The sequence below is a fragment of the Ovis canadensis genome, chromosome 12 (assembly GCF_042477335.2).
Source record: "Ovis canadensis isolate MfBH-ARS-UI-01 breed Bighorn chromosome 12, ARS-UI_OviCan_v2, whole genome shotgun sequence".
NCBI lineage: Eukaryota > Metazoa > Chordata > Mammalia > Artiodactyla > Bovidae > Ovis > Ovis canadensis.
The window spans coordinates 29,389,881-29,408,569 of NC_091256.1; the positions used below are offsets into that span (position 1 = coordinate 29,389,881).

General features: G+C 40.5%; 1 protein-coding gene across 1 annotated transcript in view; it reads right to left on the minus strand.

Moving 5' to 3' along the window:
* USH2A (usherin) overlaps positions 1-18,689 on the minus strand; it is a 939,490-nt gene that overhangs the window by 273 nt on the left and 920,528 nt on the right. Inside the window, exon 70 of the mRNA XM_069544562.1 lies at positions 1,292-1,510. Within this exon, the coding sequence (XP_069400663.1) occupies positions 1,292-1,510 (219 nt within the window). The remainder of the gene's footprint in view (positions 1-1,291; positions 1,511-18,689) is intronic.

Genomic DNA, 18,689 nt, shown 5'->3' on the forward strand with positions numbered 1-18,689 from the left:
TTTTCTCATCCGAAAGTGGGGAGGTTACATATGATTCAGTTCAGAATTTAAGCAGAAGAGCCAGAATGCAAGCTGTTGTGCTTCATTTGTATCCGATCTTCCTGTATTTTTTTTTTTAATTGAATAGGGCTAGGAATACGGATTATGTTATACGGAACAGATAATTTGCCACATATGGATATCTTAAAAAGCTTTCACTGAATTGCTTTGCATGCTGTCTATTACTAGTATGGTCAAAAGTAAGCAAAAATGTCAGCACAGTACAATAGTGAAGAATGGGGGTGCTGTAATCAGTGCTTTTAAGATCCCCAGTTCCGAAACAATTACTATGAGATGTGTGTCCTTGGGTAAGAGCACACATGCCTCTAGCCTTCAGTGTAATATATTGAACTATATGAAACTGCCATTTTGTATGTCAAACATGATCAATTAACAATTCTTTGTTTCAACCTAATATAATTATTCCTGACATAGAAATGTCATATCTGAAATGGAGTCATAGAATTCAGTAGTCATCACAACTTCAAACAGGCCCATGATTTTAAAGTCCTTATTATATATCATCATCCTAACAAACCAGAAGGACTATCAATTTTATTTTGTGTGTGTGTGATTGAAATCTGGAGCCATGAAAGTTTATTTCTTGCCATTAGTTAAGGAAGTCTTCATGAAAATCATCAACTTTTCAGTGAAGGAAAAGTGAGAATTAGGGGGAGAGAGAGGTGAGTGAGAGTTCAAATGTAGAACCAGAGCTAGGGACTCAAAAAAGTATTAGATAATGATGAGGTTAACTTTTTGTATCCCCTGAGCTGAAATTATGAAAAGTGAGGTTCATGCATACCAACGCTCTTACATTTATCATGATTTTCTGAGTTTTTTGAAGAGAAACTATAGATTCTATTGAGAGACTCTCTTCTAACCATAAATCAGAAGGAAAATACGTATTTTTTTTTTACTTTAGTAAAATAGGAGCTTGTACTTTATGCCTCATTTAGGCATGTTCCAGTGTTTGCAGTCATGTCCTGCCCAAGTTAATGAAGTAGAACCTGTTCATCTCTTCACTTACATAGGAACGTATTTTTTGAGTCTCTATTGTGTGCCAAAAGAATAAGACAGTTTCTGCCCCACTACTCAGGCAGGTAAACATGTCATTACAAAATAATTGGGTAAGTGGTGAGAGGGATGAAGTGAGTGTTCTGGAGATGATCGTTCTGCAGGGTACAGGAAACCGTGCCACCTGTTATCAACATACTTGTGTTTAACAAAGGCTCCAGATTAGGAAATGACTCACCAGTCCGCTGTCATGACCCATGATGGTTTCCCACAGTGAGTCATCTATCAAGACCTTCTTGTCTTGAATGTCCAGGAGTTGACTGACACTCCGGTGGAGAGAGCCTTGGGAATAGGCTCTGCCGTGACTCTGACTTGGGATGCGCAGAACAGACAGGCTTCGGCTGCTCCTAATGCTCACAGGTGTCCCAGACTGGGGGATTTTGGTATCAGCTAAGCCCTGAAGAGAAAGTTGCTGTTGGTGACTAAAGTCTAAAGAAAATGGGCTTTAAGCAAGATAGAAAATCATGTGTCACACATTGTCAATGAAGGGAACACTGTCCCCATATCCTACAAAATTGAGTACATCAGGAATACTGTAGCTGACAACTTCCTGGTAAAGTGAGATAATAAGCTAATGGTCTCATTAGATAGCCAGTGTCCTTGGTGCCTCCAAGAGCGCACGTACTGGCTGGGGCACTGGCTGTGTTTCCCTGTGGACAGGGCTGCTGCATAGCAAAGCAGTAGAGTGGGGCTGAGGGGTAGCAAGATAAGCTCTTCAGGGCCGTCAGCACAGAGCCTCCTCAACAACTTCCCTTCCCCAGAGGAAAGAGCAGTTTCTCTCATGGTCACTAAGTGAGCAGTTTTGTATTTCACTGTAAAATTCCTGGATTTATGTACAGAACTTGACTCCTCCCTCGCTATCTTCTCACCTCACCTTGTTCCCCTTGTAGCAAAGCCTCCAAAATAAAGAGGTCCCAAAACACATCAGAAAGAAAAGCACTCTAGGATTAGGTTCTAGAATGTGCCATTAAGAAATGTAGCCGCTCTAAACATCTGAGGGTTCTGATTGAGCTGATTTAATATCATCATGCAGTTGACACACCATGCAGAGATCATGCATTATGCAGCACACAGAGGTACCTCAAAGTGCATAGTGTAACTTTTTAGGGTAACATTGCTTGACACATCAGATACATCAGCCACAGAGTCAAACTGAAAACAAAAGTGAAGTATCAGTCTGTGGAACGTTTAAAAACAAATTCTATGGAGGGAAGAATCAAGATGGGGGAATAAAAAGGACTTTGGGTCTCACCTCCTCCTACAAATGCATCAGAAATACATCTACATGTGGATGGATTCTCACGTGATACCTTACTGAATGATGCCAGTAGATATCATACACCCAGAAGTTCAAGAAAGAACTCCATATAACCAAGGGAAAAAGGAATCTGGATGGGACCTGGTCCCAGAGAAGGAGCTGTGGAAGAGGAAACTTCCTGCGCTCTGGGAAGCCCCTTCACTGCCAAGAGGTCAGTCTGGACAGAAAGCGATCTTCAGAGACTTGGAAGAGAGTATACTGACTGGTGCTCTGGCTATGGTGGGAGCAGGCAGAAGACAGAGACCAGCAAAGAGGATTGGTGCTATCTTGCTGCAGTACGTGGCCCAAAATGCACACCTGCCTGTACATGCAGGGGCTGCATCCTGCAACTCGGGGTTCAGGACAGGCCCAGGGAGAGCACAGGTTGGCTATACAGAGACAGCCTGAAGGGGCTAAAGTGTGACTGCAGAAAAAGCCCGGGCCCACCCCAGCAGCAAAGTACCATTGCTAAAGGGCATGTGGAGGGGTGGGTGTGGCCTGCCATAATAGCCTCTTTCATCAAGCTGCCTCTAAGGGCTCTGGGAGCAGGCCAGCAGGTGTTTCCACACCTGACACCAGTCTGGCCTCAGCAGCTATGGGCTTTGTGGCACGTACATGCGGGGGTGGGGGGGTGGGGGGGTGGGGGGGGGTGGGGTGGGGGGGTGGGGGAATGGGGGGCTTCCCCAGCTCCCATGATGGCTCCAGGCATGTCACCACTGTGGTCCCACCTTCTGTGAGTGGGCTCCTAAGGATCTGTGCTGGTGGCCTTGTAACCACGCGCCTGAGGGACACCAGGGCCAAATGACTGCATTCCCAGTGGAGGCGGTGCCAAGGGTATTGCCATCAGTTCATTCTGTGAGCCTGTACAGGTGACACCACAGGACACACCCCACAGCAGACAGCTCCAGGGAGGGAATACCCCAGCCAAAGCACCTCTCCCAGCAGGAGCTCTCCAGTTCTGTCTACCGCTCACTGAAGCTCAGAAATGGAACTGAGGGCTTCTACTCCAACAACTCAGGAGCAGGCCCACTAAAAGGCAGGATTAGAACAAAAATGTTTACAGGTTGTAAGGAAACACAAAAGATGCTGAATAGCCAAAGCAATCTTGAGAAAGAAAAATGAAGCTGGAGGAATCAGACTCCCTGACTTCAGACTCTACTACAGAACTACAGTAATCAAGAGTATGGTACTAAACAAAAACAAATATAGATCAGTGGAACAGAATAGAAAGTTTAGAAATAACACCCAGGCACCTGTGGTCACCTAGTCTGTGGCAAAGGAGGCAAGAATATACAGTGGAGAAAAGAGTTTCTTCAATAAGTGGTGCTGGGAAAACTGGACAGCTTCAAGTAAAAGGATGAAACTGGAACACTCTCCTAAGACCACACCCTAAAATAAATGGATTAAAGACCTATATGTAAGACCAGACATAAAAGAAAACATAGGAAAAACACTTGCTGACATAAAGCACAGGAAGATCTTTTCTGACCCGCCTCTTAGAGTGATGAAAACAAAAAGAATAGATAATAAAAGATACTCCTTACAAATGGCTTCACAGGCAAAGTCTACCAAACATACAAAGAAAAATTTTAAACACTGATCCTTCTCTGACTCTTCCAAAAAGACTGAAGAGAAGGGAACACTCCCAGAGACATTCAATTAAACCACCATCACCCTGATACCAAAACCAGACAAAGACACCATCAAAAAGAAAATTACACGCCAATATCATTGGTGAATATAGATGCAAAAATTCTCATCAAAATATTAGCAAACAGAATCCAACAATACATAAAAAAGATCAAACACCATGAACAACTTGGATTCATACTAGGGTCACAAGGATGGTTCAACATATGTAAATCAAGATAATACACCACATCAGAGAAGACAAACACCACATGATCATATTAATGGGTATAGAAAAATCATTTGATAAAAGTTATCCATTTATGATGAAAAAACTCTAGAAAGTGGGCATAGAGGGAACCAGTCTCAACATAATGGGGCCATATATGACAAATCCATAGCAAACATCTTGCTCAGTGGTGAAAAACTGAAAGCATTTCTTCTAAGATCAGGAAAAGACAAGGGTGTCCAATCTCACCACTATTATTGACCATATTTTTGAAAGTCCTAGTCAGAGCAATCTGTTTGCAAATGACATCTTTCTATACGTAGAAAATTCAAAAGTTGCCACCAGGAAACTTAGAACCTATTAATGAATTTGATAAGAGTTGCAGGATACAAAATACACAGAAATCTCTTGCATTCCTATACACTAACAATGAAAGATTGGAGAGAGAAATTCAAGAAACAATCCCATTTACGGCTGCATCAAAAAGAATAAATTCCCAGAAATAAACAATGGACCTGTACTCAGAAAACCATTTAAGATACTGATGAAAGAAAGATGACAGAAACAGATAGAGAGATACAGCATATCCTTGGCTTAGAAGAATCAATATTGTGAAAATGACTATACAACCCAAAGAAAGTCTACAGATGTAATGCAATCCCTACCAAACTACCAATGGCATTTTTCAAAGAACTAGAACAAAAAAATTTATATAGAACCACAAAAGATCCTGAATAGCCAAAGCATCTTGAGAAAGAAAGATGGAGCTGGAGGAATCAGGATCTCTGACTTTACACGACACTACAAAACTACAGTAATCAAAACTACAGTTCTGGCACAAAAACAGAAATATGGATCAATGGTACAGGATAGAGCCTATAAATAAACCCATGCACCTACCATCTCCTACCTGTGAAGAGAGGCAAGAATATACCAATGAGAAAAGATTGTTTCTTCAATAAGTGGTGCTGGGAAAAAATGAGCAGCTACAAGTGAAAGAATGAAATTAGGACAATTCCTAAGACCATACATGAAAATAACTAAAAATGGGTTAAAGACCTAAGTGTAAGTCCAGACACTATAAAACTCTTGGTGGGAAGTATAGGCAGGATATTCTTTGAGATAAGCAAGAATCTTTTCATATATGCAGCAGATATTTTCACATATACCTCCTGCTGCTGCTAAGTCACTTCAGTCACGTCCGACTCTGTGTGACCCCAGAGATGGCAGCCCACCAGGCTCCCCCATCCCTGGGATTCTCGAGGCAAGAACACTGGAGTGGGTTGCTATTTCCTTCTCCAATGCATGAAAGTGAAAAGTGAAAGTGAAGACGCTCAGTCGTGTCCGACTCAGCCACCCCATGGACTGCAGCCTACCAGGCTCCTCCATCCATGGGAATTTCCGGGCAAGAGTACTGGAGTGGGGTGCCATTGCCTTCTCCGACATATACCTCCTAGAGTATGGTAAATAAAAACAAACAGATGTAATTAAACTTAAAAAGTTTTGCACAGCAAAGGAAACCACTGAAATTAAAAAGACAAACCACAGAATGGGAAAAAAAAAATATTTGCAAACCATGTGACCAGAAAGGGTATGAACAGCTCATACAGCTCAATTAAAAAAATAAATAAAAACACAAAGTATGGGCAGAATATCCAAACAGACATGTCTCTACAGGAGACATCCAGGTGACCAAAAAAAAAACAAACAAAAAAGGTGAAGAGATGCTCAATATCACTAATTATTAGACAAATGCAAATAAAAACTACAATGAAGTATCACCTCACAGCTGTCAGAATGGCCATCATCAAAAAGTCTGTGACCAGTAAATGCTTGAGAGGTTGTGGAGAAAGAGGAACCCTCCTACCCTTGTTGGTGGGAATGCAAATTGGTACAGCCACTATGGAGAACAGGATGGAGGTTCCTTAAGAAACTAGAACTACCATATGATCCCGCATTCACACACCTGGGCATATATTCAGAGAAAACCATACCAGGAAAAAGTAAATGCAGACCAGCGTTCACTGCAGCACTATTTACAACAGCCCGGACATGGAAGCAACCTGAATGTCCACCAACAGATGCGGTATATATACATAATGGAATATTGCTCAGCTATTAAAGAAGGAAACAATGCCATCTAAAGGAACATGGATGGACTTAGAAATCATTATACTAAGGGAAGTAAGCCCACAGACAAATGTCATATGATACCACTTATATGTGAAATCTAAACGATACAAATGAATTTAAAAAACAGAAACAGACTCACAGACTTAGAAAATAAAAAAAAACTTATGGTTACATAGGGGAAAGTTATGGGTAGGAATAAATTAGGTTATGATTAACATATATACACTACTGTGTTTAAAACATAATCAACAAGAATCTAATATATAGCACAAGGGACTCAATGTAATACTCTGTAATAACCTATTTGGGAAAAGAATCTGAAACAGCATTAATGTATGTACTGTTTTTCAGACACCCAGTCGCAGCTGACTCTTTGTGACCCCATGAACTGTAGCACGCCAGGCATCCTTGTTCCTCACCATCTCCTGAAGTTTGCCCAAGTTCATGTCCATTGCATTGGTGATGCCATCCAGCCATCTCACTGACACTCTCTTCTTCTGTCCTCGATGTTTCCCAACATCAGGGACTTTTCCAATGAGTTGGCTGTTCTCATTAGGTGACCAAAATATCAGCTTCAGCATCAGTCCTTCCAATGAATATTCAGGTTTGATTTCCTTTAAAATTGACTGGTTTGATCTCCAAGGGACTCTCAGGAGTCTTCTCCAGTCTTCTCTAGTTCAAAGGCATCAATTCTTTGGTGCTCTGCCCTCTTTACAGTCCAGCTCTCACAACTGTATGTGACCACTGGGAAGAACATAGTCTTGACTATACAGACCTTTGTCGCACAGTGATGTCTCTGTTTTTCAACACACTGGCTAGGTTTGTCTTAACTTTCTTGCCAAGAAACAATCATCTGATTTCATGGCTGCAGTCACCATCTTCAGTGATTTTAGATCCTAAGAAGAGGCAATCTGTCACTGCTTCCACCTTTTTCCCTTCTCTTTGCCACGAAGTAATGGGATTGGATGTCATGATCTTAGTTATTTTTAATATTTATTTTTAAGTCAGCTTTTTCACTCCCTCCTTCACCCTCATCAAGAGGTTCTTTAGTTCCTCTTTGCTTCCTGCCATTAGAGTGATATCATCTGAGGTTGTTAATGCTTCTCCCACCTATCTTGATTCTAGCTTGTAACTCATCCAGCCTGGCATTTCTCATGATGTGCTCAGTGTATAAGTTAAACAGGGTGACAACAGATAGCCCTGTCATACTTCTTTCTCAATCCTGAACCAACTAGTTGTTACATACAAGGTTCTAACAGTTGCTTCTTGACTTGCATACAGGTTTCCCAGGAGACAGGTAAGATGGCCTGATAGTCCCACCTCTTTAAGAGCTTTCCACAGTTTGTTATGATCCACACAGTCAAAGGCTTTAGTGTAGTTGATGAAACAGAGGTAGAGGTCTTTCTGGAATTCCCTTGCTTTCTCTATGATCCAGTGAATGTTTATAATATGTACTATGTGTAACTAAATCACTTTGCTGTATAGCTGAAACACATCAATGTAAATCAACTATAGTTCAGTATAAAATATTTTCAGATAAATAAGGAAAATAAAAACTTTTCTGTGAAAGACACACACACAAAAAAGAAATTAAAAATGCACTGAGGCAAATGACAATGAAAACACAACCATACAAAATCTGAGTGATGCAGCAAAAGCAGTTCTGATGAGACAGAAGTTCACAGCTATATAGAATTTAAGAACAAGAAAAATCTCTAATAGACACACCATCTAAAAGAGTTAGGAAAGGAAGAAACAAAACCTAAAGTCAGCAGAAACAAGCAGATAAGATCAGATAGGAAATAAATTAGAGATTTTAAAGTTATAGAAAAAGATGCAACGAAAGTAAGAAAAGGGAGAGTAGAATTGATAACTGACACCACAGAAATAAAAAAAAAAAAACTGTGAAGAATTATTTTGTCAACAAATTCAACAAAGTACAAGAAACAGACAAGTTTTGAGAAACACAGTGTACCAAAACTGAAGTAAGAAGAAATAAATTACCTGAACAGACCAATCACTAGAAGTGGAACAGAATCTATAATTTTAAGTAAAACTTACAAACAAAACTCCAGGGCCAGATGTTTTCTCAGGCAAATTTACCAAACATACAAAGAATAACGTTGATCCTTCCCAAACTCTTCCAAAAGACTAAAGAGGAGGGAACACTCCCAAAGGCATTCCATGGCGATACCAGCCCTGATACCACAACCAGTGCAAGTGCAAGTGAAAGTCGCTCAGCCATGTCTGACTCTTTGTGACCCCATGGACTATACAGTCCATGGAATTCTCCAGGCCAGAATACTAGAGTGGGTAGCCTTTCCCTTCTCCAGGGGATCTTCCCAACCCAGGGATCAAACCCAGGTCTCCAGCATTGGAGGCAGATTTTTTTTAACAGTTGAGCCACAAGGGAAGCCCAAGAATACTGGAGTGGATAACCTATCCCTTCTCCAGTGTATCTTCCTGACCCAGGAATTGAACTGGGGTCTCCTGCATTGCCAAGGGATTTTTTCACCAACTGAGCTATCATGGAAGCCCCACCACAACTAAAGTCACTACCAAAAAAGATATTTATAGGTAAATATCACTGATGAATACAGATAGAAAAATTCAACAAAATATCAGCAAACCAAATCCAACAATACATAAAGATATCAAATACCATGAATAACTTCAGTTCATCCCAGGGGTCACAAGTATGGTCCAACAAGTATAAATCAATGAACTATGACACATCAAAAGAGACAAACACCACATGATCATCTCAACAGAAATAGAAAAAGCAATTGATAAAATTTATTACCTATTTAGGATTAAAAAAAAAAAACCTCCCCAGAAAGTGGGCATAGAGGGAACCAATATCAACATAATAAAGCCATATCTGGCAAACACTCAGCAGATACAATTTTCAGTGGTGAAAAACTAAAAGCATTTCCTCTAACATCATGAAAAGACAAGGATGTCCACTCTTGCCACTATTATTCAACATACTTTTGAAAGTCCTAGCATGGCAATCAGAGAAGAAAAAGAAAAAGAATTGTAATTGGAAAAGAAGTAAAACTGTCACTGTTTGCAAATGATATGATACTATATGCACAGAATTCTAAAGATGCCATCAGAAACTTTTTAGAGGTCATCAATGAATTTGGTAAAGTGACAGGATACAAAATTACACAGAAATCTCTTGCCTTCCTATACACTAAGAATGAACCATCAGAAAGAGAAATTCAGGAAACAATCCCATATACCACTGCCTCAAAAAGAATAAAATAACTATGAATAAACTTACCTAAGGAAGCAAGAGACTCATACTCAGAAAACTGTAAGGTTTTGATGAAATCAAAGATGGCACAAAGAGATGGAGAGATATAGCATAGCACTGGATTAGAAGAATCAATATTATGAAAATGACTATACTACCCAAAGCAATCTATAGATGCAATGCCATTCTATCAAATTATCAATGGCATTTTTCACAGAATTAAAACCAAAAGACCCCAAATAGCCAAAGTAACGTAAGAAAAAAAAGTGGGGCTGGATAAATCAGGCTACCTGACTTTACACTATTCTACAAAAACTACAATAAACAAAACAGTACTGTATTGGAACAAAAACAGAAATGTATATCAATGGTACAGGATTGAAAGTCCAGAAATAAACCCATGCACCTGCTATCACCTATTCTATGACAAATAAGGCAAGGACATACAATGGAGAAAAGATAATTTCTTCAGTATGTGGTGCTGCAAAACGTGGACAGCTACAAGTAAAAGAATGAAATTAGAGTATTTTCTAACATCATACACAAAAATAATTCAAAATGGATTAAAAACCCCAATGTAATTCCAGACACTATAAAACTCTTAGAGGAAATACAGGCAGAACATTCTTTGACATAAACTGCAGTAAGATTTTTTTCTGATACACCTTCTACAGTAAGGAAAATAAGAACAAACAAATGAGACCTAATTAAACATAAAAAGATTTGCACAGCAAAGGAAACTACTGACAAAAAGGCAAACCATAGAATGTGAAAAAAATATTTGCAAATCATGTGATCTACAAGGGGTTACTCTCCAAAGTGTATAAACAGCTCATGCAGCTCAATATTAAAAAACAACAACAAAAAATGACAATCAGAATATGGGCAGAAGATCCAAATAGACATTTCTCTACAGAATATATACAGATGGCCAAAAAACACATGAAAAGATGCTCAATATCACTAATTATTAGAGAAATGTAAATCAAAACTACAATGAGAGGTATCACCTCACAGAAGTAAGGATGGTCATCATCAAGAAGTCTATAAACAATAAATGCTTGAAAGGGCATGGAGAAAAGGGAACCCTCCTACACTGTTGGTAGGAATATAAATTGTTAACAGTCACTATCAAGAACAGCATGGAGTTTCCTTAAAAAACTTGAGCTACCATATAACACAGCATTCCCATACACGGGCATATATCCAGAGAAATTCATACCTGGAAAATGTACATGTGCCCCAATGTTAACTGCAGCACTATTTAAAATAGTGATGACATGGAAGAAACATAAATGCACATTAAAAGATGAATGGACAAACGTGGTACATAGACATAATGGATTATTACTCAGTCATTAAAGGAGGAAATAATGCCATTTGAAGCAACACTGACGGACCTAGAAATCATCATACTAAGTGAAATGAGTCAAACAGAGAAAGACAAATATCATATGATATCTCTTATATGTGGAATCTAAACATGGTATAAGTGAACTGACAAAAAAAGAAAGAGACTCATAGACTTAGAAAACAAACATATAGTTACAAAGGGGAAGTTATGGGTAAGGATAAATTAGGAGGTTGTGAATAACATACACACTACTATATATACAACAGATAATCAACAGGGACCTAATGTATGGCACAGAGAACTCTGCTTAATATTCTGTAATAAGCTATAGGGGGAAAGAATCTGAAACAGCATTAATATACGTATATGTATGACTAAAGGGTTTCTGAGGTATGGCAGTGGTGAAGAATCCACCTGCCAATGCAGCAGACACAGGAGACAGTTTCGATCCCAGGGTTGGGAAGATCCCCTGGAGGAGGAAATACAACCCTCCCGTCAGGAAGTTTGCACAAGCCTCTTATCCTCATCCATCAGAGGGCAGACAGAAGAAATAAAAACTACAGTCTCACAGCCTCCAGAGCAAAATCCACAATCATAGAAAGCTAACCAAAGTTATCACATGGATCACAGTCTTGTCTAACTCGATGAAGCTATGAGCCATGCAGTGCATAGCCACCCATGACAGATGGGTTATGGTGGAGAGTTCTGACAAAACGTGGTCCACTGGAGAAGGGAATGGCAAACTACTTCAGTATCCTTGCCTTGAGAAACCCATGAACAGTATGAAAAGGTGGAAAGATGTAACATTGGAAGATGAGCACCCCAGGTTGGTGGGTGTCCAATATGTTACTTGGGAACAGCAGAGAAATTGATTCAGAAAGAATGAAGAGGCTGAGCCGAAGTGGAAACAATGCTCAGTTGTAGAAGTGTCTGTTGGTGAAAGTAAAGTCCAACACTATAAAAAAATATTACATAGGAACCTGAAATGTTAGGTCCATGGATCAAGGTAAATTTGGATATGGTCAAGCAGGAGCTAGGGTGTTTTTGCCTGGGTGTGGCTACCTGGTCACACAGACTGTGGCATAAGCCCTCTGGGAGGTTGCCATTAATCCCACCATAAAGCTGCTGAGCAGATGACCTACAAACTGCAGAACAATTATACCAAATAAATTCTTGCACTGTTAAGAAAGTTCTAGGACCCACAACAGGTTTCCAAATCTGGGGATCTGGCAAAGGGACTGAGAACTCCCAGGGAATTTGACTTTGGAGGTCAGTGGGATATGATTATAGAACTTATACAGGACTGGGGAAACAGACTCTTGGAGGGCACAAACAAAACCTTGTGTGCACTAGGACCCAGGAGAAAGGAGCAGTGACCCCATAACAGACTGGCCCAGACTTGCCTGTGAGTATCCAGGAGTCTCCAGTGAAGGCATGGGGCAGTGGTGGCCTGCTGCAGGGCTGGGGGCACTGAGTGTAACAGTGCCTGCATGGGACCTTTTGAAGGAGGTTGTAATGATCTTCATTACCTCCACCACAGGTTGGCCTCAGGTCAAACAACAGGGAGGGAACAGAGCCTCGCCCATCAACAGAAAACTGGATTAAAGATTTATTGAGCATGAGCATCAGAACAATACCCAATATCCCCTGCATTCAGTCTCTCCCATTGAAGCTTCCATAAGCCTCTTATCCTTATCTGTCAGAGGGTGACAGAATGAAAACCACAGTCACAGAAAACTAATCAAACTGATCACATGGACCACAGCCTTGTCTAGCTCAACGAAGCTATGAGCCATGCTGTCTGTGTATAGCCACCCAAGATGGATGGGTCATAGTGGAGAGTTCTGACAAAATGTGGTTAACTGGAGAAGGGATTGGCAAACACTTAAGTATTCTTGCCCTGAAACCACGATGAATAGTATGAAAAGGCAAAAAGATATGAAACCAAAAGATGAACTCCCCAAGTCAGTAGGTGCCCAATATACTACTGGAGAAGAGTGGAGAAATAACTCCAGAAATAATGAAGAGATGGAGCCAAAGCAAAGACAAAGCCCAGTTGTGGAGGTGACTGGTTTGGAAGTAAAGTCTGTGCTGTAAAGAGCAATATTGCATAGGAACCTGGAATGTTAGGTCCATGAATCAAGGTGAATTAGAAGTGGTCAACCAGGAGATGGCAAGAGTGAACATCAACATTTTAGAAATCAGTGAACTAAAATGGACTAGAATGGGCAAATCTAATTCAGATGACCATTACATCTACTACTGTGGGCAAGAATCCCTTAGAAGAAATGGAGTGTCTCTCATAGTCAAAAAAGAGTCCAAAAGGCAGTACTTGAGTGCAGTCTCAAAAATGATAGAATGATTTCTGTTCATTTCCAAAGCAAGCCATTCAATATCACAGAAACTGAAGTCCATGCCCCAACGAGTAATGCTGAAGAAGCTGAAATTGAATGGTCCAAGCCAGGCTTTAGCAATATGTGAACTGTGAACTTCCAGATGTTCAAGCTGGTTTTAGAAAAGGCAGAGGAACCAGATCAAATTGCCAACATCCGCTGGATCATGAAAAAGCAAGAGAATTCCAGAAAAATTATTTCTGCTTTGTTGACTATGCCAAAGCCTTTGACTGTGTGGATCACAGTAAACTGTGGAAAATTCTGAAAGAAATGGGAATACCAGACAACCTGACCTGCCTCCTGAGAAACCTATATGCAGGCCAGAAAGCAACAGTCAGAACTGGACATGGAACAACAGACTGGTTCCAAATAGGAAAATGAGTACATCAAGGCTGTATATTGTCACCCTGCTTATTTAACTTCTATGCAGAGTACATCATGAGAAACACTGGGCTGGAAGAAGCACAAGCTAGAATCAAGATTGCCAGGAGAAATATCAATAACCTCAGATATGCAGATGACACCTCCTTTATGGCAGAAAGTGAAGAGGACCTAAAAAGCCTCTTGAAGAAAGTGAAAGAGGAGAGTGAAAAAGTTGGCTTAAAGCTCAACATTCAGAAAACAAAGATCATGGCATCTGGTTCCATCACTTCATGGCAAATAGATGGGGAAACAGTGGGAACAGTGTCAGACTTTATGTTTTGGGGCTCCAAAATCACTGCAGATGGTGACTGTAGCAATGAAATTAAAAGACGCTTACTCCTTGGAAGGAAAGTTATGACCAACCTAGACAGCATATTAAAAAGCTGAGACATTAATTTGCCAACAAAGGTCCATCTAGTTAAGGCTATGGTTTTTCCAGTGGTCATGTATGGATGTGAGAGTTGGACTGTGAAGAAAGCTGAGCACTGAAAAATTGATGCTTTTGAACTGTGGTGTTGGAGAAGACTGAGAGTCCTTTGGGCTGCAAGGAGATCCAACCAGTCCATCCTAAAGGAGATCAGTCCTGGGTGTTCATTGGAAGGACTGATGCTGAAGCTGAAACTCCAATACTTTGGGCACCTCATGCGAAGAGTTAACTCACTGGAAAAGACCCTGATGCTGAGAGGGATTGGGGGCAAGAGGAGAAGGGGACGACAGAGGATGAGATGGCTGGGTGGCATCACTGACTCAATGGACATGAGTTTGGGTAACTCCAGGAGTTGGTGATGGATAGGGAGGCCTGGCGTGCTGTGATTCATGTGGTCGCAAAGTGTCGGACACGACTGAGTGACTGAACTGAACTGATGAAGACCTACAAGGCCTTTGAGAACTAACACCGCAAAAAGATGTCCTTTCCATCATAGGAGACTGGAATGCAAAAGTAGGAAGTCAAGAGGTACCTGGAGTAACAGGCAAATTTGGCCTTGGAATACAGAATGAAGCAGGACAAACACTAACAGAGTTTTGCCAAGAAACACACTGGTCATAGCAAACACCCTCTTCCAACAACACAAGAGAAGACTCTACACATGCACAGATGGTCTATACTGAAATCAGATTAATTGTATTATTTGCATCCAAAGATGGAGAAGCTCTGAACAGTCAGCAAAACAAGACTAGGAGCTGACTGTGGCTCAGATCATGAACTCCTTATTACAAAATTTGGACTTAAATTGAAGAACATAGGAAAAACCACTAGACTATTCAGACATGACCTAAATCAAACCCCTTATCATTATACAGTGGAAGTGAAAAATAGATTCAAGGGATTAAATCTGATAGAGAGAGTGCCTGAAGAACTATGAAAAGAAGTTCATGACATTGTACAGGAGGCAGGGATCAAGACCAGCCCCAAGAAAAAGAAATGCAAAAAGGCAAAATTGCTGTCTGAGGAGGCCTTACAAATAGCTGAGAAAAGAAGAGAAGCAAAGGACAAAAGGTAAGATATATCCATTTGAATGTAGAGTTTCAAAGAATAGCAAGGAGAGATAAGAAAGCCTTCCTCAGCAATCAATGCAAAGAAATAGAGGGAAACAACAGAATGGGAAAGACTACAGATCTCTTCAAGAAAATTAAAGATACTAAGGGAACATTTCATGCAATGATGGGCACAATAAAGGACAGAATGGTATGGGAGCAGAAGAAATTAAGAAGAAGTGGCAGAATACACAGAAGAATTATACAAAAAAGATCTTCATGACCTCGATAGTCATGATGGTGTGATCACTCACTGAGAGCCATACATCCTGGAATGTTAAGTCAAATGGGCCTTAGGAAGCATCACTACAAAGAAAGCTAGTGGAGGTGACAGAATTCCAGTTGAGCTATTTCAAATCCTGAAAGAGGATGCTGTGAAAGTGCTGCACTCAATATGCCAGCAAATTAGGAAGACTCAGCAGTGGCCACAGGACTGGATAAAGGTCAGTTTTCATTCCAATCCCAAAGAAAGGCAATGCCAAAGAATGCTCAAACTACCACATAATTTCACTCATCTCACCGGCTAGTAATGTTTAAAATTCTCCAAGCCAGGCTTCAGCAATACGTGAATGGTGAACTTCCAGATGTTCAAGCTGGTTTTAGAAAAGACAGAGGAACCAGAGATCAAATTGCCAACATCCATTGGATCATAGAAAAAGCAAGAGAGTTCCAGAAAAAAATCTACTTCTGCTTTATTGATTACACCAAAGCCTTTAACTGTGTAGATCACAATAAACTGGAAAATTCTGAGAGAGATGGGAATACCAGACCACCTTACCTGCTTCCTGAGAAATCTGTATGCAGGTAAAGAAGCAACTGTTAGAACCAGACACGGAACAACAGACTGGCTCTAAATTGGGAAAGTAGTACATCAAAGCTGTATATTGTCATCCTGCTTATTTAGCTTCTATGCAGAGTACATCATGAGAAACACTGGGCTGGATGAAGCACAAGCTGGAATCAAGGTTGCAGGGAGAACTATCAATAACCACAGATATCCAGATGGTACCACCTTTATGGCAGAAAGTGAAGAGGAACTGAAGAGCCTCTTGATGAAAGTGAAAGAAGAGAGTGAAAAAGCTGGCTTAAACCTCAACAATCAAAAAACTAAGATCATGGCAAGTGGTCCCATCACTCCATGGCAAACAGATGGGGAAACAATGGAAATAGTGAGAGACTTTATTTTCTTGGGCTCCAAAATCACTGCAGATGATGACTGCAGCCATGAAATTAAAAGACCCTTGGTCCTTGGAAGAAAAGCTATGACCAACCTATTGGTCATATTGTAAGCTTTATGCAACCTATGTCTCAGCATATTAAAAAGCAGAGACATTACTTTGTCAACAAAGGTCCATCTAGTCAAAGCTATGGTTTTCCAGTAGTCACGTATGGATGTGAGAGTTGGACTGTGAAGAAAGCTGAGCGCCAAAGAATTGATGCTTTTGAACTGTGGTGTTGGAGAAGACTCTTGAGAGTCCCTTGGACTGCAAGGAGATCCAACCAGTCCATTCTGAAGGAGATCAGTCCTGAATATTCATTGGAAGGACTGATGCTGAAGTTGAAACTCCAATACTTTGGCCACCTCATGTGAAGAGTTGATTCATTGGAAAAGATCCTGATGCTGGGAGGGATTAGGGGCAGGAGGAGAAAGGGATGACAGAGGATGAGATGGTTGAATGGCATCTCTGACTCAATGGACATGAGTTTGAATAATCTCCAGGAGTTGGTAATGGACTGGGCAGCCTGGTGTGCTATACCCCATGTGGTCACAAAGAGTCGGACACAACTGAGTGACTGAACTGAATGACTGAAGCAGGAGATGGCAAGAGTGAACATCCACATTTTAGTAATCAGTGAACTAAAATGGCCAGGAATGGGTGAATTTAATTCAGAAGAGTATTGTGTCTACTACTGTCCACAAGAATCCCTTAGAAAAAATGTAGTCCTGATAGTCAATAGGAGTCCAAAAGGCGAATACATGCATACAATCTCAAAAACACAATGATAAGGCAAACCATTTAACATCACAGTAATCCAAGTCTATGTCCCAACCACTAATGCTGAAGAAGATGAAGTTGAATGCTTCTCTGAAGATGTTCTATAAAGAACACCTAAAAAAAAAAAAAAAAAAGATGTCCTTTTCATCATAGGGGATTGGAATGCAAAAGTATGAGGTCAAAAGATACATGGAATAACAGGCAAGTTTCAACTTGGAGCACAAAATGAAGCAGGAAAAGGCTAACAGAGTTTTGTCAAGAGAACACACTGGTCTTACCAAACACCTTTTGTCAACCACACAAGAGACAACTCTACATTTGGACTTCACCAGATGGTCAACACTGAAATCAGACTGATTATCTTCTTTGCAGCTGAAGATGTTGTTGTTTAGTCACTGTTGTGGCTGACTCTTTTGAGAACCCATAGACTGTAGCCCACCAGGCTCTTCTGTACATGGGATTTCCCAGGCAAGAATCTTTGAGTGGGTTGCTATGTCCTTCTTCAGGGGATCTTCTTACCCAGGAATTGAACCCGAGTCTCCTTCATTGGCAAGCAGATTCTTTACCAGTGAGCAGCTAAAGATAGAGAAGCTCTATACAATCAGCAAAAATAAGACTGTGGCTGTGGAGCTGACTGTGGCTCTGATCATGAACTCCTTATTGCAAAATTCAGGCTTAAATTGAAGAAAATAGAGAAAAATCATTAGATCACTCACTTATGACCTAAATCAAATCCCTAATGTTTATACAGTGCAAGTGACAAACAGATTCAAGGGATTAGATCTGGTAGACCAAGTGCCTGAAGAACTATGGACAGAGGTTTGTAACACTGTACAAGAGCCAGTGACCAAACCATCTTCAAGAAAAAGAAATGCAAGAAGGCAAAGTGGTTTTCTGAGGAGGGCTTACAAATAGCAGAGGAAAGAAGAGAAGAGAGAAAGGCAAAAGAGAAAGAGAAAGATACACTCAACAGAGTGCAGATTTCCAGACAATAGCAAGGAAAGACAAGAAAACCCTAAGTGAACAATGCAAAGAAAGAGAGGAAAACAATAGAACAGGAAAGACTAGAGATCTCTGCAAGAAAATTAGAGATACCAAGGGAACATTTCATGCAAAGATGGGCTCAATAAAGGACAGAAATGGCAAGGACCTAACAGAAGCAGAAGAGATTAAGAAGAGGTGGCAGGAATACACAGAAGTAGTATATAAAAAAGGTCCTAATGACCTGGATAAGCACGATGGTGTGGTCAGTCACCTAGAGCCAGAAATCCTGGCGTGTGAAGTCAGGTAGGCCTTAGGAAATATTACTACGAACAAAGCTAG